Source organism: Pseudophryne corroboree, chromosome 1 (genome assembly GCF_028390025.1).
Source record: "Pseudophryne corroboree isolate aPseCor3 chromosome 1, aPseCor3.hap2, whole genome shotgun sequence".
Lineage (NCBI taxonomy): Eukaryota > Metazoa > Chordata > Amphibia > Anura > Myobatrachidae > Pseudophryne > Pseudophryne corroboree.
In genome coordinates this window covers 1,231,511,802-1,231,534,737 of record NC_086444.1, presented here as the reverse complement: position 1 = coordinate 1,231,534,737, position 22,936 = coordinate 1,231,511,802, and the positions used below count along the sequence as shown (strand labels likewise).

At 51.2% G+C, this 22,936-nt stretch overlaps 1 protein-coding gene across 2 annotated transcripts in view; it reads right to left on the bottom strand.

Annotated features, from left to right (window-relative positions):
• Positions 1-22,936, bottom strand: part of LOC134931675 (RING finger protein 145-like) — a 156,174-nt gene that overhangs the window by 61,938 nt on the left and 71,300 nt on the right. The window contains exons 6-7 of one of the 2 annotated variants that reach the window (XM_063925434.1): positions 13,322-13,462; positions 6,615-6,797 (exon numbers count right to left, since the gene is read on the bottom strand). In XM_063925434.1, the coding sequence (XP_063781504.1) occupies positions 6,615-6,797; positions 13,322-13,462 (324 nt within the window). The remainder of the gene's footprint in view (positions 1-6,614; positions 6,798-13,321; positions 13,463-22,936) is intronic. The other variant, XM_063925435.1, reaches the window with a different exon arrangement.

The window sequence follows — 22,936 nt, the reverse complement described above, 5'->3', positions numbered from 1 at the left end:
CGGTACACGGCGGCCCCTGCGCTGCTAGATTACAGGATGATGGGAGGATGTGAGCGGTACACGGCGGCCCCCGCGCTACTAGATTATAGGATGATGGGAGAAAGGGAGCGGTACACGGCGGCCGCCGCGCTGCTAGATTACAGGATGATGGGAGGATGGGAGCGGTACACGGCGGCCCCCGCGCTGTTAGATTACAGGATGATGGGAGGATGTGAGCGGTACACGGCGGCCCCCGCGCTGCTAGATTACAGGATGATGAGAAGATGTGAGTGGTACACGGCGGCCCCCGCGCTGCTAGATTACAGGATGATGGGAGGGGTACACGGCGGCCCCCGCGCTGCTAGATTACAGGTTGATGGGAGGGGTACACGGCGGCCCCCGCGCTGCTAGATTACAGGATGATGGGAGGGGTACACGGCGGCCCTTGCACTGCTAGATTACAGGATGATGGGAGCGGTATACGGCGGCCCCCGCGCTGCTAGATTACAGGATGATGGGAGGGGTACACGGCGGCCCCCGCGCTGCTAGATTACAGGATGATGGGAGGGGTACACGGCGGCCCTTGCACTGCTAGATTACAGGATGATGGGAGGATGGGAGCGGTATACGGCGGCCCCCGCGCTGCTAGATTACAGGATGATGGGAGTGGTACACGGCGGCCCCTGCGCTGCTAGATTACAGGATGATGGGAGGGGTACACGGCGGCCCCTGCGCTGCTAGATTACAGGATGATGGGAGGATGGGAGCGGTACACGGCGGTCCCTGCGCTGCTAGATTACAGGATGATGGGAGGGGTACACGGCGGCCCCTGCGCTGCTAGATTACAGAATGGTGGGAGGGGTACACGGCGGCCCAAGCGCTGCTAGACTACAGGATGATGGGAGGGGTACACGGCGGCCCCAGCGCTGCTAGATTACAGGATGATGGGAGGGGTACACGGCGGCCCCCGCGCTGCTAGATTACACGATGTTGGGAGGGGTACACGGCGGCCCCCGCGCTGCTAGATTACAGGATGATGGGAGGGGTACACGGCGGCCCCCACGCTGCTAGATTACAGGATGATGGGAGGGGTACACGGCGGCCCCCGCGCTGCTAGATTACAGGATGATGGGAGGGGTACACGGCGGCCCCCGCGCTGCTAGATTACAGGATGATGGGAGGGGTACACGGCGGCCCCCGCGCTGCTAGATTACAGGATGATGGGAGGGGTACACGGCGGCCCTTGCACTGCTAGATTACAGGATGATGGGAGGATGGGAGCGGTACACAGCGGCCCCGGTGCTGCTAGATTACAGGATGATGGGAGGGGTACACGGCGGCCCTTGCACTGCTAGATTACAGGATGATGGGAGGATGGGAGAGGTACACGGCAGCCCCGGTGCTGCTAGATTACAGGATGATGGGAGGGGTACACGGCAGCCCCGGTGCTGCTAGATTACAGGATGATGGGAGGGGTACACGGCGGCCCAAGCGCTGCTAGATTACAGTATGATGGGAGGGGTACACGGCGGCCCCCGCGCTGCTAGATTACAGGATGATGGGAGGGGTACACGGCGGCCCCCGCGCTGCTAGATTACAGGATGATGGGAGGGGTACACGGCGGCCCCCGCGCTGCTAGATTACAGGATGATGGGAGGGGTACACGGCGGCCCCCGCGCTGCTAGATTACAGGATGATGGGAGGGGTACACGGCGGCCCCCGCGCTGCTAGATTACAGGATGATGGGAGGGGTACACGGCGGCCCCCGCGCTGCTAGATTACAGGATGATGGGAGGATGGGAGCGGTACACGGCGGCCCTTGCACTGCTAGATTACAGGATGATGGGAGGATGGGAGCGGTACACGGCGGCCCCTGCGCTGCTAGATTACAGGATGATGGGAGGGGTACACGGCGGCCCCTGCGCTGCTAGATTACAGGATGATGGGAGGATGGGAGCGGTACACGACGGCCACTGCGCTGCTAGATTACAGGATGATGGGAGGATGGGAGCGGTACACGGCGGCCCCCGCGCTGCTAGATTACAGGATGATGGGAGGATGTGAGCGGTACACGGCGGCCCCCGCGCTGCTAGATTACAGGATGACGGGAGCGGTACACGGCGGCTCCCGCGCTGCTAGATTACAGGATGATGGGAGGATGTGAGCGGTACACGGCGCCCCCCGCGCTGCTAGATTACAGGATGATGGGAGGATGTGAGCGGTACACGGCGCCCCCTGCGCTGCTAGATTACAGGATGATGGGAGGATGTGAGCGGCACACGGCGGCCCCTGCGCTGCTAGATTACAGGATGATGGGAGGATGTGAGCAGTACACGGCGGCCCCCGTGCTGCTAGATTACAGGATGATGGGAGGATGGGAGCGGTACACGGCGGCCCTCGCCCTGCTAGATTACAGGATGATGGGAGGATGTGAGCGGTATACGGCGCCTCCCGCACTGCTAGATTACAGGATGATGGGAGGATGGGAGCGGTACACGGCGGCCCCCGCACTGCTAGATTACAGGATGATGGGAGGATGGGAGCGGTACACGGCGGCCCCTGCGCTGCTAGATTACAGGATGATGGGAGGATGGGAGCGGTACACGGCGGCCCCCGCGATGCTAGATTACAGAATGATGGGAGGATGTGAGCGGTACACAGTGGCCCCTGCGCTGCTAGATTACAGGATGATGGGAGGATGTGAGCGGTACACGGCGGCCCCTGCGCTGCTAGATTACAGGATGACGGGACGATGGGAGCGGTACACGGCGGCCCCCGCGCTGCTAGATTACAGGATGATGGGAGGATGGGAGCAGTACACGGCGGCTGCTGCGCTGCTAGGATTACAGGATGATAGGAGCAGTACACGGCGGCCCCCGCGCTGCTAGATTACAGGATGATGGGAGCGGTACACGGCGGCCCCCGTGCTGCTAGATTACAGGATGATGGGAGGGGTAAACGGCGGCCCCCGCGCTGCTAGATTACAGGATGATGGGAGGGGTACACGGCGGCCCCTGCGCTGCTAGATTACAGGATGATGGGAGGATGTGAGCGGTACACGGCGGCCCCCGCGCTGCTAGATTACAGGATGATGGGAGGGTGGGAGCGGTACAAGGCGGCCCGCGTGCTGCTAGATTACAGGATGATGGGAGCGGTACACGGCGGTCCCCGCGCTGCTAGATTACAGGATGATGGGAGGATGTGAGCGGTACACGGCGGCCCCCGCGCTGCTAGATTACAGGATGATGGGAGGATGTGAGCGGTACACGGCGGCCCCCGCGCTGCTAGATTACAGGATGATGGGAGGATGGGAGCGGTACACGGCAGCCCCCGTGCTGCTAGATTACAGGATGATGGGAGCGGGACACGGCGGCCCCTGCGCTGCTAGATTACAGGATGATGGGAGTGGTACACGGCGGCCCCTGCGCTGCTAGATTACAGGATGATGGGAGGGGTACACGGCGGCCCCTGCGCTGCTAGATTACAGGATGATGGGAGGATGGGAGCGGTACACGGCGGTCCCTGCGCTGCTAGATTACAGGATGATGGGAGGGGTACACGGCGGCCCCTGCGCTGCTAGATTACAGAATGATGGGAGGGGTACACGGCGGCCCAAGCGCTGCTAGATTACAGGATGATGGGAGGGGTACACGGCGGCCCCGGCGCTGCTAGATTACAGGATGATGGGAGGGGTACACTGCGGCCCCCGCGCTGCTAGATTACAGGATGATGGGAGGGGTACACTGCGGCCCTTGCACTGCTAGATTAAAGGATGATGGGAGGATGGGAGCGGTACACGGCAGTCCCGGTGCTGCTAGATTACAGGATGATGGGAGCGGTACACGGCGGCCCCCTGCGCTGCTAGATTACAGGATGACGGGAGCAGTACACGGCGGCCCCTGCGCTGCTAGATTACAGGATGATGGGAGGATGTAAGCGGTACACGGCGGCCCCCGCGCTGCTAGATTACAGGATGATGGGAGCGGTACACGGCGGTCCCCGCGCTGCTAGATTACAGGATGATGGGAGGGGTACACGGCGGCCCTTGCACTGCTAGATTACAGGATGATGGGAGGATGGGAGCGGTACACGGCAGCCCCCGCGCTGCTAGATTACAGGATGACGGGAGCGGTACACGGCGGCCCCTGCGCTGCTAGATTACAGGATGATGGGAGGATGTGAGCGGTACACGGCGGCCCCCGCGCTGCTAGATTATAGGATGATGGGAGAAAGGGAGCGGTACACGGCGGCCCCCACGCTGCTAGATTACAGGATGATGGGAGGATGGGAGCGGTACACGGCGGCCCCCGCGCTGTTAGATTACAGGATGATGGGAGGATGGGAGCGGTACACGGCGGCCCCCGCGCTGCTAGATTACAGGATGATGGGAGGATGTGAGCGGTACACGGCGGCCCCCGCGCTGCTAGATTACAGGATGATGGTAGGATGGGAGCGGTACACGGCGGCCCCCGCGCTGCTAGATTACAGGATGATGGGATGATGGGAGCGGTACAAAGCGGCCCGCGTGCTGCTAGATTACAGGATGATGGGAGCAGTACACGGCAGCCCCCGCGCTGCTAGATTACAGGATGACGGGAGCGGTACACGGCGGCCCCTGCGCTGCTAGATTACAGGATGATGGGAGGATGTGAGCGGTACACGGCGGCCCCCGCGCTACTAGATTATAGGATGATGGGAGAAAGGGAGCGGTACACGGCGGCCGCCGCGCTGCTAGATTACAGGATGATGGGAGGATGGGAGCGGTACACGGCGGCCCCCGCGCTGTTAGATTACAGGATGATGGGAGGATGTGAGCGGTACACGGCGGCCCCCGCGCTGCTAGATTACAGGATGATGAGAAGATGTGAGCGGTACACGGCGGCCCCCGCGCTGCTAGATTACAGGATGATGGGAGGGGTACACGGCGGCCCCCGCGCTGCTAGATTACAGGATGATGGGAGGGGTACACGGCGGCCCCCGCGCTGCTAGATTACAGGATGATGGGAGGGGTACACGGCGGCCCTTGCACTGCTAGATTACAGGATGATGGGAGCGGTATACGGCGGCCCCCGCGCTGCTAGATTACAGGATGATGGGAGGGGTACACGGCGGCCCTTGCACTGCTAGATTACAGGATGATGGGAGGGGTACACGGCGGCCCCCGCGCTGCTAGATTACAGGATGATGGGAGGGGTACACGGCGGCCCTTGCACTGCTAGATTACAGGATGATGGGAGCGGTATACGGCGGCCCCCGCGCTGCTAGATTACAGGATGATGGGAGCGGTACACGGCGGCCCCCGCGCTGTTAGATTACAGGATGATGGGAGGATGTGAGCGGTACACGGCGGCCCCCGCGCTGCTAGATTACAGGATGATGAGAAGATGTGAGCGGTACACGGCGGCCCCCGCGCTGCTAGATTACAGGATGATGGGAGGGGTACACGGCGGCCCCCGCGCTGCTAGATTACAGGATGATGGGAGGGGTACACGGCGGCCCCCGCGCTGCTAGATTACAGGATGATGGGAGGGGTACACGGCGGCCCTTGCACTGCTAGATTACAGGATGATGGGAGGATGGGAGCGGTACACGGCAGCCCCGGTGCTGCTAGATTACAGGATGATGGGAGGGGTACACGGCGGCCCTTGCACTGCTAGATTACAGGATGATGGGAGGATGGGAGCGGTACACGGCAGCCCCGGTGCTGCTAGATTACAGGATGATGGGAGGGGTATACGGCGGCCCTTGCACTGCTAGATTACAGGATGATGGGAGGATGGGAGCGGTACACGGCAGCCCCGGTGCTGCTAGATTACAGGATGATGGGAGGGGTACACGGCAGCCCCGGTGCTGCTAGATTACAGGATGATGGGAGGGGTACACGGCGGCCCAAGCGCTGCTAGATTACAGGATGATGGGAGGGGTACACGGCGGCCCCCGCGCTGCTAGATTACAGGATGATGGGAGGGGTACACGACGGCCCCCGCGCTGCTAGATTACAGGATGATGGGAGGGGTACACGGCGGCCCCCGCGCTGCTAGATTACAGGATGATGGGAGGGGTACACGGCGGCCCCCGCGCTGCTAGATTACAGGATGATGGGAGCGGTACACGGCGGCCCCCGCGCTGCTAGATTACAGGATGATGGGAGGATGGGAGCGGTACACGGCGGCCCTTGCACTGCTAGATTACAGGATGATGGGAGGATGGGAGCGGTACACGGCGGCCCCTGCGCTGCTAGATTACAGGATGATGGGAGGGGTACACGGCGGCCCCTGCGCTGCTAGATTACAGGATGATGGGAGGATGGGAGCGGTACACGACGGCCACTGCGCTGCTAGATTACAGGATGATGGGAGGATGGGAGCGGTACACGACGGCCACTGCGCTGCTAGATTACAGGATGATGGGAGCGGTATACTTCCCCTCTGTGCTGGGGGGGCGCAGTATAGACCCAGAACGCACCACCTGCAGGGACAACGACACATCTATCCTGATCCTACACCCACTCCAAGGGCAGTGGCGCTGTATAATACACACACACACACACACACACACACACACACACACACACACACACACACACACACACACACACACACACACACACACACACACACACACACACACAATACCTGTTACCAGTAGCAGCCAGGGCCAGCACTATGGGATCTGCTATATCAATCATGGACTGGAGGGTGGAGGTGACCACGATGAAGAGGATGATGCTGAGAAGGAATGTTCTCTGTAGGACCTGCAGATCCAGGAGTCCAGTCTGTACAGCCAGCAGCATTAGTGTTACTCCCTCTGTTACTCCCCTGTGCAGGCAGACACACAGCATGTTACTCCCCTGTGCAGGCAGACACACAGCATGTTACTCCCCTGTGCAGCCAGACACACAGCATGTTACTCCCCTGTGCAGCCAGACACACAGCATGTTACTCCCCTGTGCAGTCAGACACACAGCATGTTACTCCCCTGTGCAGCCAGACACACAGCATGTTACTCCCCTGTGCAGCCAGACACACAGCATGTTACTCCCCTGTGCAGCCAGACACACAGCATGTTACTCCCCATGTGCAGCCAGACACATAGCATGTTACTCCCTGTGCAGCCAGACACCCAGCATGTTACTCCCCTGTGCAGCCAGACATCCAGCATGTCACTCCCCTGTGCAGCCAGACACGCAGCATGTCACTCCCCTGTGCAGCCAGACACGCAGCATGTTACTCCCCTGTGCAGCCAGACACGCAGCATGTCACTCCCCTGTGCAGCCAGACACGCAGCATGTTACTCCCCTGTGTAGCCAGACACCCAGCATGTTACTCCCCTGTGCAGCCAGACACCCAGCATGTTACTCCCCATGTGCAGCCAGACACGCAGCATGTCACTCCCCTGTGCAGCCAGACACGCAGCATGTCACTCCCCTGTGCAGCCAGACACGCAGCATGTCACTCCCCTGTGCAGCCAGACACGCAGCATGTTACTCCCCTGTGCAGCCAGACACGCAGCATGTTACTCCCCTGTGCAGCCAGACACCCAGCATGTTACTCCCCTGTGCAGCCAGACACCCAGCATGTTACTCCCTGTGCAGCCAGACACACAGTATGTTACTACCCTGTGCAGCCAGACACACAGTATGTTACTCCCCTGTGCAGCCAGACACCCAGCATGTTACTCCCCGTGCAGCCAGACACACAGCATGTTACTCCCTGTGCAGCCAGACACACAGCATGTTACTCCCCTGTGCAGCCAGACACACAGCATGTTACTCCCTGTGCAGCCAGACACGCAGCATGTTACTCCCTGTGCAGCCAGACACGCAGCATGTTACTCCCTGTGCAGCCAGACACGCAGCATGTTACTCCCTGTGCAGCCAGACACGCAGCATGTTACTCCCTGTGCAGCCAGACACACAGCATGTTACTCCCTGTGCAGCCAGACACACAGCATGTTACTCCCCTGTGCAGCCAGACACACAGCATGTTACTCCCTGTGCAGCCAGACACGCAGCATGTTACTCCCTGTGCAGCCAGACACGCAGCATGTTACTCCCCTGTGCAGCCAGACACGCAGCATGTTACTCCCCTGTGCAGCCAGACACACAGCATGTTACTCCCCTGTGCAGCCAGACATGCAGCATGTCACTCCCCTGTAAAGCCAGACACGCAGCATGTCACTCCCCTGTGCAGCCAGACACGCAGCATGTTACTCCCCTGTGCAGCCAGACACGCAGCATGTTACTCCCCTGTGCAGCCAGACACCCAGCATGTTACTCCCTGTGCAGCCAGACACCCAGCATGTTACTCCCCTGTGCAGCCAGACACACAGCATGTTATTCCCCTGTGCAGCCAGACACACAGCATGTTACTCCCTGTGCAGCCAGACACGCAGCATGTTACTCCCCTGTGCAGCCAGACACACAGCATGTTACTCCCCTGTGCAGCCAGACACAAAGCATGTTACTCCCCTGTGCAGCCAGACACACAGCATGTTACTCCCCTGTGCAGCCAGACACACAGCATGTTACTCCCCTGTGCAGCCAGACACACAGCATGTTACTCCCCTGTGCAGCCAGACACACAGCATGTTACTCCCTGTGCAGCCAGACACACAGCATGTTACTCCCCTGTGCAGCCAGACACGCAGCATGTTACTCCCCTGTGCAGCCAGACACGCAGCATGTTACTCCCCTGTGCAGCCAGACACGCAGCATGTCACTCCCCTGTGCAGCCAGACACGCAGCATGTTACTCCCCTGTGCAGCCAGACACGCAGCATGTTACTCCCCTGTGCAGCCAGACACACAGCATGTTACTCCCCTGTGCAGCCAGACACGCAGCATGTCACTCCCCTGTGCAGCCAGACACACAGCATGTTACTCCCCTGTGCAGCCAGACATGCAGCATGTTACTCCCCTGTGCAGCCAGACACGCAGCATGTTACTCCCCTGTGCAGCCAGACACCCAGCATGTTACTCCCTGTGCAACCAGACACGCAGCATGTTACTCCCCTGTGCAGCCAGACACCCAGCATGTTACTCCCCTGTGCAGCCAGACACACAGCATGTTACTCCCCTGTGCAGCCAGACACACAGCATGTTACTCCCCTGTGCAGCCCGACACGCAGCATGTTACTCCCCTGTGCAGCCAGACACGCAGCATGTTACTCCCCTGTGCAGCCAGACACGTAGCATGTTACTCCCCTGTGCAGCCAGACATGCAGCATGTTACTCCCCTGTGCAGCCAGACACACAGCATGTTACTCCCCTGTGCAGCCAGACACGCAGCATGTCACTCCGTGCAGCCAGACACGCAGCATGTTACTCCCTGTGCAGCCAGACATGCAGCATGTTACTCCCCTGTACAGCCAGACACGCAGCATGTCACTCCCCTGTGCAGCCAGACACACAGCATGTTACTCCCCTGTGCAGCCAGACACGCAGCATGTTACTCCCCTGTGCAGCCAGACACGCAGCATGTCACTCCCCTGTACAGCCACACAGCATGTTACTCCCCTGTGCAGCCAGACACGCAGCATGTCACTCCCCTGTGCAGCCAGACACGAAGCATGTTACTCCCCTGTGCAGCCAGACATGCAGCATGTTACTCCCCTGTGCAGCCAGACACGCAGCATGTTACTCCCCTGTGCGGACAGACACACAGCATGTTACTCCCTGTGCAGCCAGACACACAGCATGTTACTCCCCTGTGCAGCCAGACACACAGCATGTTACTCCCCTGTGCAGCCAGACACGCAGCATGTTACTCCCCTGTGCAGCCAGACACACAGCATGTTACTCCCCTGTGCAGCCAGACACTCCCCTGTGCAGCCAGACACGCAGCATGTTACTCCCCTGTGCAGCCAGACATGCAGCATGTTACTCCCCTGTGCAGCCAGACACGCAGCATGTCACTCCCCTGTGCAGCCATACACACAGCATGTTACTCCCCTGTGCAGCCAGACACACAGCATGTTACTCCCCTGTGCAGCCAGACACGCAGCATGTTATTCCCCTGTGCAGCCAGACACGCAGCATGTCACTCCCCTGTGCAGCCACACAGCATGTTACTCCCCTGTGCAGCCAGACACGCAGCATGTTATTCCCCTGTGCAGCCAGACACGCAGCATGTTACTCCCCTGTGCAGCCAGACACGCAGCATGTTACTCCCCTGTGCAGCCAGACACGCAGCATGTTACTCCCCTGTGCAGCCAGACACGCAGCATGTCACTCCCCTGTGCAGCCAGACACACAGCATGTTACTCCCCTGTGCAGCCAGACACGCAGCATGTTACTCCCCTGTGCAGCCAGACACACAGCATGTTACTCCCCTGTGCAGCCAGACACACAGCATGTTACTCCCCTGTGCAGCCAGACACGCAGCATGTCACTCCCCTGTGCAGCCAGACACACAGCATGTTACTCCCCTGTGCAGCCAGACACGCAGCATGTTACTCCCCTGTGCAGCCAGACACACAGCATGTTACTCCCCTGTGCAGCCAGACACGCAGCATGTTACTCCCCTGTGCAGCCAGACACGCAGCATGTTACTCCCCTGTGCAGCCAGACACACAGCATGTTACTCCCCTGTGCAGCCAGACACGCAGCATGTCACTCCCCTGTGCAGCCAGACACACAGCATGTTACTCCCCTGTGCAGCCAGACACGCAGCATGTCACTCCCCTGTGCAGCCAGACACACAGCATGTTACTCCCCTGTGCAGCCAGGCACGCAGCATGTCACTCCCCTGTGCAGCCAGACACGCAGCATGTTACTCCCCTGTGCAGCCAGACACGCAGCATGTTACTCCCCTGTGCAGCCAGGCACGCAGCATGTTACTCCCCTGTGCAGCCAGACACGCAGCATGTTACTCCCCTGTGCAGCCAGACACACAGCATGTTACTCCCCTGTGCAGCCAGACACGCAGCATGTCACTCCCCTGTGCAGCCAGACATGCAGCATGTTACTCCCCTGTGCAGCCAGACACACAGCATGTTACTCCCCTGTGCAGCCAGACACGCAGCATGTTACTCCCCTGTGCAGCCAGACACGTAGCATGTTACTCCCCTGTGCAGCCAGACATGCAGCATGTTACTCCCCTGTGCAGCCAGACACACAGCATGTTACTCCCCTGTGCAGCCAGACACGCAGCATGTCACTCCGTGCAGCCAGACACGCAGCATGTTACTCCCTGTGCAGCCAGACATGCAGCATGTTACTCCCCTGTACAGCCAGACACGCAGCATGTCACTCCCCTGTGCAGCCAGACACACAGCATGTTACTCCCCTGTGCAGCCAGACACGCAGCATGTTACTCCCCTGTGCAGCCAGACACGCAGCATGTCACTCCCCTGTACAGCCACACAGCATGTTACTCCCCTGTGCAGCCAGACACGCAGCATGTCACTCCCCTGTGCAGCCAGACACGAAGCATGTTACTCCCCTGTGCAGCCAGACATGCAGCATGTTACTCCCCTGTGCAGCCAGACACGCAGCATGTTACTCCCCTGTGCGGACAGACACACAGCATGTTACTCCCTGTGCAGCCAGACACACAGCATGTTACTCCCCTGTGCAGCCAGACACACAGCATGTTACTCCCCTGTGCAGCCAGACACGCAGCATGTTACTCCCCTGTGCAGCCAGACACACAGCATGTTACTCCCCTGTGCAGCCAGACACTCCCCTGTGCAGCCAGACACGCAGCATGTTACTCCCCTGTGCAGCCAGACATGCAGCATGTTACTCCCCTGTGCAGCCAGACACGCAGCATGTCACTCCCCTGTGCAGCCATACACACAGCATGTTACTCCCCTGTGCAGCCAGACACACAGCATGTTACTCCCCTGTGCAGCCAGACACGCAGCATGTTATTCCCCTGTGCAGCCAGACACGCAGCATGTCACTCCCCTGTGCAGCCACACAGCATGTTACTCCCCTGTGCAGCCAGACACGCAGCATGTTATTCCCCTGTGCAGCCAGACACGCAGCATGTTACTCCCCTGTGCAGCCAGACACGCAGCATGTTACTCCCCTGTGCAGCCAGACACGCAGCATGTTACTCCCCTGTGCAGCCAGACACGCAGCATGTCACTCCCCTGTGCAGCCAGACACACAGCATGTTACTCCCCTGTGCAGCCAGACACGCAGCATGTTACTCCCCTGTGCAGCCAGACACACAGCATGTTACTCCCCTGTGCAGCCAGACACACAGCATGTTACTCCCCTGTGCAGCCAGACACGCAGCATGTCACTCCCCTGTGCAGCCAGACACACAGCATGTTACTCCCCTGTGCAGCCAGACACGCAGCATGTTACTCCCCTGTGCAGCCAGACACACAGCATGTTACTCCCCTGTGCAGCCAGACACGCAGCATGTTACTCCCCTGTGCAGCCAGACACGCAGCATGTTACTCCCCTGTGCAGCCAGACACACAGCATGTTACTCCCCTGTGCAGCCAGACACGCAGCATGTCACTCCCCTGTGCAGCCAGACACACAGCATGTTACTCCCCTGTGCAGCCAGACACGCAGCATGTCACTCCCCTGTGCAGCCAGACACACAGCATGTTACTCCCCTGTGCAGCCAGGCACGCAGCATGTCACTCCCCTGTGCAGCCAGACACGCAGCATGTTACTCCCCTGTGCAGCCAGACACGCAGCATGTTACTCCCCTGTGCAGCCAGGCACGCAGCATGTTACTCCCCTGTGCAGCCAGACACGCAGCATGTTACTCCCCTGTGCAGCCAGACACACAGCATGTTACTCCCCTGTGCAGCCAGACATGCAGCATGTCACTCCTCTGTGTAGGCATTACTGCACATGCACTGCATGAGGTCACACACGCACTGCGAGAGCCGGAAGAGGCACGGGAAGCTAAATGCACTGCACAACTTACCAATGGAATGAGCGTGGTGTCACTAGTCAATGATGGCATTAGCAAACAGGCCACATATTGATAAATAGGATGGTTACACTGTTCGGGGCTGCAATCTGCACCTATACGCATCTTATAGGTCTAATGGTAGTTATGTTACTGTCAGCGCTGTAGCAACTGTGATCTCTGCATGACGAATGGGCAGAGAGGTTGCTATCTGGGCCCCTTTGTGAGGTTGGGACTTGTTGGGCGATAAGGTCTGGCATGCAGTTGGATGCTCATTATACGCCATGCTACTGCCTATGTGTGACCGCGCAGACGTATGCAGGATCATTTGCAGCCGCTCGCTAAGGGTGTGGCTGATATGGCAACAGACCAATGAGAGAGGGTGTCTGCACACTCTGGCCATGTAGTGCACACGAGGAGCCGGCATTATCAGACGTTGTACATGCAGCACACACTCACCTGTGCACGACATTCCCATTCTCAAAGGCCGCAAACCCCAACAGGAAGAATTTGCAGAGATTCAGCATTCCCAGAGCCAGGTACGAGACTGTGAACGTCAGTCCAATCAGGCAGTACGGCGTCCCGCAGCACTCAGCAACACTGTATAATATACACAGAGATACATCACTCAGCAACACTGTATAATATACACAGAGAGATACATCACTCAGCAACACTGTATAATATACACAGAGATACATCACTCAGCAACACTGTATAATATACACAGAGATACATCACTCAGCAACACTGTATAATAATATACACAGAGATACATCACTCAGCAACACTGTATAATATACACAGAGATACATCACTCAGCAACACTGTATAATAATATACACAGAGATACATCACTCAGCAACACTGTATAATATACACAGAGATACATCACTCAGCAACACTGTATAATATACACAGAGATACATCACTCAGCAACACTGTATAATAATATACACAGAGATACATCACTCAGCAACACTGTATAATAATATACACAGAGATACATCACTCAGCAACACTGTATAATATACACAGAGATACATCACTCAGCAACACTGTATAATAATATACACAGAGATACATCACTCAGCAACACTGTATAATATACACAGAGATACATCACTCAGCAACACTGTATAATATACACAGAGATACATCACTCAGCAACACTGTATAATAATATACACAGAGATACATCACTCAGCAACACTGTATAATATACACAGAGATACATCACTCAGCAACACTGTATAATATACACAGAGATACATCACTCAGCAACACTGTATAATAATATACACAGAGATACATCACTCAGCAACACTGTATAATAATATACACAGAGATACATCACTCAGCAACACTGTATAATATACACAGAGATACATCACTCAGCAACACTGTATAATAATATACACAGAGAGATACATCACTCAGCAACACTGTATAATAATATACACAGAGATACATCACTCAGCAACACTGTATAATATACACAGAGATACATCACTCAGCAACACTGTATAATATACACAGAGATACATCACTCAGCAACACTGTATAATAATATACACAGAGATACATCACTCAGCAACACTGTATAATAATATACACAGAGAGATACATCACTCAGCAACACTGTATAATAATATACACAGAGATACATCACTCAGCAACACTGTATAATAATATACACAGAGATACATCACTCAGCAACACTGTATAATATACACAGAGATACATCACTCAGCAACACTGTATAATAATATACACAGAGATACATCACTCAGCAACACTGTATAATAATATACACAGAGATACATCACTCAGCAACACTGTATAATATACACAGAGACCTGCATCACTCAGCAACACTGTATAATAATATACACAGAGATACATCACTCAGCAACACTGTATAATAATATACACAGAGATACATCACTCAGCAACACTGTATAATAATATACACAGAGATACATCACTCAGCAACACTGTATAATAATATACACAGAGACACATCACTCAGCAACACTGTATAATAATATACACAGAGATACATCACTCAGCAACACTGTATAATAATATACACAGAGAGATACATCACTCAGCAACACTGTATAATATACAAAGAGACACATCACTCAGCAACACTGTATAATAATATACACAGAGAGATTACATCACTCAGCAACACTGTATAATATACACAGAGATACATCACTCAGCAACACTGTATAATAATATACACAGAGATACATCACTCAGCAACACTGTATAATAATATACACAGAGACACATCACTCAGCAACACTGTATAATAATATACACAGAGATACATCACTCAGCAACACTGTATAATATACACAGAGATACATCACTCAGCAACACTGTATAATATACACAGAGATACATCACTCAGCAACACTGTATAATATACACAGAGAGATACATCACTCAGCAACACTGTATAATATACACAGAGATACATCACTCAGCAACACTGTATAATAATATACACAGAGAGATACATCACTCAGCAACACTGTATAATATACAAAGAGACATCACTCAGCAACACTGTATAATAATATACACAGAGAGATTACATCACTCAGCAACACTGTATAATAATATACACAGAGAGATTACATCACTCAGCAACACTGTATAATATACACAGAGATACATCACTCAGCAACACTGTATAATAATATACACAGAGAGATACATCACTCAGCAACACTGTATAATATACAAAGAGACACATCACTCAGCAACACTGTATAATAATATACACAGAGAGATTACATCACTCAGCAACACTGTATAATAATATACACAGAGAGATTACATCACTCAGCAACACTGTATAATATACACAGAGATACATCACTCAGCAACACTGTATAATAATATACACAGAGACACATCACTCAGCAACACTGTATAATAATATACACAGAGAGATACATCACTCAGCAACACTGTATAATAATATACACAGAGAGATTACATCACTCAGCAACACTGTATAATATACACAGAGATACATCACTCAGCAACACTGTATAATAATATACACAGAGATACATCACTCAGCAACACTGTATAATAATATACACAGAGAGATACATCACTCAGCAACACTGTATAATATACAAAGAGACCTGCATCACTCAGCAACACTGTATAATAATATACACAGAGAGATACATCACTCAGCAACACTGTATAATATACAAAGAGACCTGCATCACTCAGCAACACTGTATAATAATATACACAGAGAGATACATCACTCAGCAACACTGTATAATAATATACACAGAGATACATCACTCAGCAACACTGTATAATAATATACACAGAGAGATACATCACTCAGCAACACTGTATAATAATATACACAGAGAGATACATCACTCAGCAACACTGTATAATATACAAAGAGACACATCACTCAGCAACACTGTATAATAATATACACAGAGAGATTACATCACTCAGCAACACTGTATAATATACACAGAGATACATCACTCAGCAACACTGTATAATAATATACACAGAGATACATCACTCAGCAACACTGTATAATAATATACACAGAGAGATACATCACTCAGCAACACTGTATAATATACACAGAGATACATCACTCAGCAACACTGTATAATAATATACACAGAGAGATACATCACTCAGCAACACTGTATAATAATATACACAGAGAGATACATCACTCAGCAACACTGTATAATAATATACACAGAGATACATCACTCAGCAACACTGTATAATATACACAGAGACACATCACTCAGCAACACTGTATAATAATATACACAGAGATACATCACTCAGCAACACTGTATAATAATATACACAGAGATACATCACTCAGCAACACTGTATAATAATATACACAGAGAGATTACATCACTCAGCAACACTGTATAATATACACAGAGATACATCACTCAGCAACACTGTATAATAATATACACAGAGATACATCACTCAGCAACACTGTATAATAATATACACAGAGAGATACATCACTCAGCAACACTGTATAATAATATACACAGAGAGATTACATCACTCAGCAACACTGTATAATATACACAGAGATACATCACTCAGCAACACTGTATAATAATATACACAGAGATACATCACTCAGCAACACTGTATAATAATATACACAGAGAGATACATCACTCAGCAACACTGTATAATATACAAAGAGACCTGCATCACTCAGCAACACTGTATAATAATATACACAGAGAGATTACATCACTCAGCAACACTGTATAATATACACAGAGAGATACATCACTCAGCAACACTGTATAATAATATACACAGAGATACATCACTCAGCAACACTGTATAATATACACAGAGAGATACATCACTCAGCAACACTGTATAATAATATGCACAGAGATACATCACTCAGCAACACTGTATAATAATATACACAGAGATACATCACTCAGCAACACTGTATAATAATATACACAGAGATACATCACTCAGCAACACTGTATAATATACACAGAGACCTGCATCACTCAGCAACACTGTATAATAATATGCACAGAGATACATCACTCAGCAACACTGTATAATAATATACACAGAGAGATACATCACTCAGCAACACTGTATAATAATATACACAGAAATACATCACTCAGCAACACTGTATAATATACACAGAGATACATCACTCAGCAACACTGTATAATATACACAGAGACCCACATTACTCAGCAACACTGTATAATAATATACATAGAGAGACACATCACTCAGCAACACTGTATAATAATATACACAGAGATACATCACTCAGCAACACTGTATAATATACACAGAGACCCACATTACTCAGCAACACTTTATAATAATATACACAGATACATCACTCAGCAGCACTGTATGATGGCCCTCATTCCGAGTTGATCGCTCGCAAGGCGAATTTAGCAGAGTTGCTCACGCTAAGCCTACGCCTACTGGGAGTGTATCTTAGCTTCTTAAAATTGCGACCGATGTATTCGCAATATTGCGATTACAAACTACTTAGCAGTTTCAGAGTAGCTTCAGACTTACTCGGCATCTGCGATCAGTTCAGTGCTTGTCGTTCCTGGTTTGACGTCACAAACACACCCAGCGTTCGCCCAGACACTCCCCCGTTTCCCCGGCCACTCCTGCGTTTTTTCCGGAAACGGTAGCGTTTTTTCCCGCACGCCCATAAAACGGCCTGTTTCCGCCCAGTAACACCCATTTCCTGTCAATCACATTACGATCGCCGGAGCGATGAAAAAGCCGTGAGTAAAAATACTATCTCCATTGTAAAATTACTTGGCGCAGTCGCAGTGCGATTATTGCGCATGCGTACTAAGCGGAATTTCACTGCGATGCGATAAAAAATACAGAGCGAACGACTCGGAATGAGGGCCAATATACACAGAGATACATCACTCAGCAACACCGTATAATAATATACACAGAGAGATACATCACTCAGCAACACTGTATAATAATATGCACAGAGATACATCACTCAGCAACACTGTATAATATACACAGAGATACATCACTCAGCAACACTGTATAATATACACAGAGACCCACATTACTCAGCAACATCGTATAATAATATACACAGAGAGATACATCACTCAGCAACACTGTATAATAATATACACAGAGAGATACATCACTCAGCAACACTGTATATTAATATACACAGAGACACGCAGCACTCAGCAACATTGTATAATAATATACACAGAGACACGCAGCACTCAGCAACATTGTATAATAATATACACAGAGACACGCAGCACTCAGCAATATTGTATAATAATATACACAGAGACACTCAGCAACATTGTATAATAATATACACAGAGACACGCAGCACTCAGCAACACTGTATAATAATATACATACAGACACGCAGCACTCAGCAACACCGTATAATATACAAAGAGAGATATATCAGTCAGCAACACCGTATAATAATATATACAGAGAGATACATCACTCAGCAACACTGTATAATATACACAGAGACATTCAGCACTCAGCAACACTGTATAATATACACAGAGAGACACATCACTCAGCAACACTGTATAATAATATACACAGAGATACATCACTCAGCAACACTGTATAATGGGGGTAATTCCAAGTTGATCGCAGCAGGATATTTTTTAGCAGTTGGGCAAAACCATGTGGACTGCAGGGGGGGCAGATGTAACATGTGCAGAAAGAGTTAGATTTGGGTGGGTTATATTGTTTCTGTGCAGGGTAAATACTGGCTGCTTTATTTTTACACTGCAATTTAGATTGCAGATTGAACTCACCACACCCAAATCTCTCTCTCTCTGCACATGTTACATCTGCCCCCCCCTGCAGTGCACATGGTTTTGCCCAACTGCTAAAAAATTTCCTGCTGCGATCAACTTGGAATTACCCCCAATATACACAGAGAGATACATCACTCAGCAACACTGTATAATAATATACACAGAGAGATACATCACTCAGCAACACTGTATAATAATATACACAGAGATACATCACTCAGCAACACTGTATAATAATATACACAGAGATACATCACTCAGCAACACTGTATAATAATATACACAGAGATACATCACTCAGCAACACTGTATAATATACAGAGACACATCACTCAGCATCCCTGTATAATAATATACACAGAGATACATCACTCAGCATCCCTGTATAATGGGGGTAATTCCAAGTTAATCGCAGCAGGACATTTTTTAGCAGTTGGGCAAAACCATGTGCACTGCAGGGGGGGCAGATGTAACATGTGCAGAAAGAGTTAGATTTGGGTGGGTTATATTGTTTCTGTGCAGGGTAAATACTGGCTGCTTTATTTTTACACTGCAATTTAGATTTCAGATTGAACACACCCCACCCAAATCTAACTCTCTCTGCACATGTTATATCTGCCCCCCCTGCAGTGCACATAGTTTTGCCCAACTGCTAACAAAAATCCTGCTGCGATCAACTTGGAATTACCCCCAATATACACAGAGATACATCACTCAGCAACACCGTATAATATACACAGATATACATCACTCAGCAACACTGTATAATAATATACACAGAGAGATACATCACTTCAGCAACACTGTATAATAATATACACAGAGACACACTGATATATACACAGAGAGATACATCACTCAGCAACACCGTAAAATAATATACACAGAGACCCACATTACTCAGCAACACTGTATAATATACACAAAAACAGCACTCAGCAACACTGAATAATATACAGAGAGATACATCACTCAGCAACACTGTATAATATACACAGAGATACATCACTCAGCAACACTGTATCATATACACAGAGATACATCACTCAGCAACACTGTATCATATACACAGAGACACAATGATATATACACACAGACCTGCATCACTCAGCAACACTGTATAATAATATACACAGACACAATGATATATACACAGAGACCCACATTACTCAGCAACACCGGATAACAATATACAGAGACACGCAGCACTCCGCAACACCGTATAATTATAATAATAAATAAGATTTTACTCACCGGTAAATCTATTTCTCGTAGTCCGTAGTGGATGCTGGGACTCCGTAAGGACCATGGGGAATAGCGGCTCCGCAGGAGACTGGGCACAACTAAAGAAAGCTTTTGGACTACCTGGTGTGCACTGGCTCCTCCCACTATGACCCTCCTCCAGACCTCAGTTAGGATACTGTGCCCGGAAGAGCTGACACAATAGGAAAAGGATTTTGAATCCCGGGTAAGACTCATACCAGCCACACCAATCACACCGTATAACTCGTGATATTATACCCCGTTAACAGTATGAAATATAACTGAGCCTCACTACAGATGGCTCATAACAATAACCCTTTAGTTATGCAATAACTATATACAAGTATTGCAGACAATCCGCACTTGGGATGGGCGCCCAGCATCCACTACGGACTACGAGAAATAGATTTACCGGTGAGTAAAATCTTATTTTCTCTGACGTCCTAAGTGGATGCTGGGACTCCGTAAGGACCATGGGGATTATACCAAAGCTCCCAAACGGGCGGGAGAGTGCGGATGACTCTGCAGCACCGAATGGGCAAACTCTAGGTCCTCCTCAGCCAGGGTGACAAACTTGTAGAATTTAGCAAACGTGTTTGACCCCGACCAAGTAGCTGCTCGGCAAAGTTGTAAAGCCGAGACCCCTCGGGCAGCCGCCCAAGAAGAGCCCCCTTCCTCGTGGAATGGGCTTTCACTGATTTAGGATGCGGCAGTCCAGCCGCAGAATGTGCAAGTTGAATCGTGCTACAGATCCAGCGAGCAATAGTCTGCTTAGAAGCAGGAGCACCCAGCTTGTTGGGTGCATACAGGATAAATAGCGAATCAGTTTTCCTGACCCCAGCCATCCTGGAAACATATATTTTTCAGGGCCCTGACTACGTCCAGTAACTTGGAGTCCTCCAAGTCCCACGTAGCCGCAGGCACCACAATAGGTTGGTTCACATGAAAAGCTGATACCACCTTAGGAAGGAATTGGGAACGAGTCCTCAATTCCGCCCCATCCATATGAAAATCAGATAAGGGCTTTTGCATGACAAAGCCGCCAATTCTGATACACGCCTGGCCGACGCCAAGGCCAACAGCATGACCACTTTCCACGTGAGGTATTTTAGCTCTACGGATTTAAGTGGCTCAACCCAATGCGACTTCAGGAAATCCAACACCACGTTGAGATCCCCCGGTGCCACTAGAGGCACAAACGGGGGCTGAATATGCAGCACTCCCTTAACAAAAGTCTGAACTTCAGGCAGTGAAGCCAGTTCTTTTTTGGAAGAAAATGTACAGAGCCGAAATCTGGACCTTAATGGAACCCAATTTTAGGCCCGTAGTCACTCCTGACTGTAGGAAGTGCAGAAATCGACCCAGTGGAAATTCCTCCGTTGCGGCCTTCCTGGCCTCACACTAAGCAACATATTTTTGCCATATTCGGTGATAATATTTTGCGATCACATCTTTCCTAGCCTTAATCAGCGTAGGAATGACTTCCTCCGGAATGCCTTTTTCCTTTAGGATCCGGTGTTCAACTGCCATGCCGTCAAACACAGCCGTGGCAAGCCTTGGAACAGGCAGGGCCCCTGCTGCAGCAGGTCCTGTCTGAGTGGCAGAGGCCATGGGTCCTCTGAGATCATTTCTTTTTTTTTTTTTTTCAAATTATTTTTATTATAATCTCACACCATACAGAATAGATATACAGTATTTTGAGACATCGAGTGGAATATATAGTTAGCATTGTACAACATAATATGCACTATAATAAGATTTTACTTACCGATAAATCTATTTCTCGTAGTCCGTAGTGGATGCTGGGGACTCCGTCAGGACCATGGGAATAGCGGCTCCGCAGGAGACAGGGCACAAAAAGTAAGCTTTTAGGATCACATGGTGTGTACTGGCTCCTCCCCCTATGACCCTCCTCCAAGCCTCAGTTAGGTACTGTGCCCGGACGAGCGTACACAATAAGGAAGGATCTTGAATCCCGGGTAAGACTCATACCAGCCACACCAATCACACCGTACAACTTGTGATCTGAACCCAGTTAACAGTATGATAACAACGAAGGAGCCTCTGAAAAGATGGCCCACAACAATAACAACCCGATTTTTGTAACAATTATTATGTACAAGTAATGCAGACAATCCGCACTTGGGATGGGCGCCCAGCATCCACTACGGACTACGAGAAATAGATTTATCGGTAAGTAAAATCTTATTTTCTCTAACGTCCTAGTGGATGCTGGGGACTCCGTCAGGACCATGGGGATTATACCAAAGCTCCCAAACGGGCGGGAGAGTGCGGATGACTCTGCAGCACCGAATGAGAGAAACTCCAGGTCCTCCTCAGCCAGGGTATCAAATTTGTAGAATTTTACAAACGTGTTCCCCCCTGACCACGTAGCTGCTCGGCAAAGTTGTAA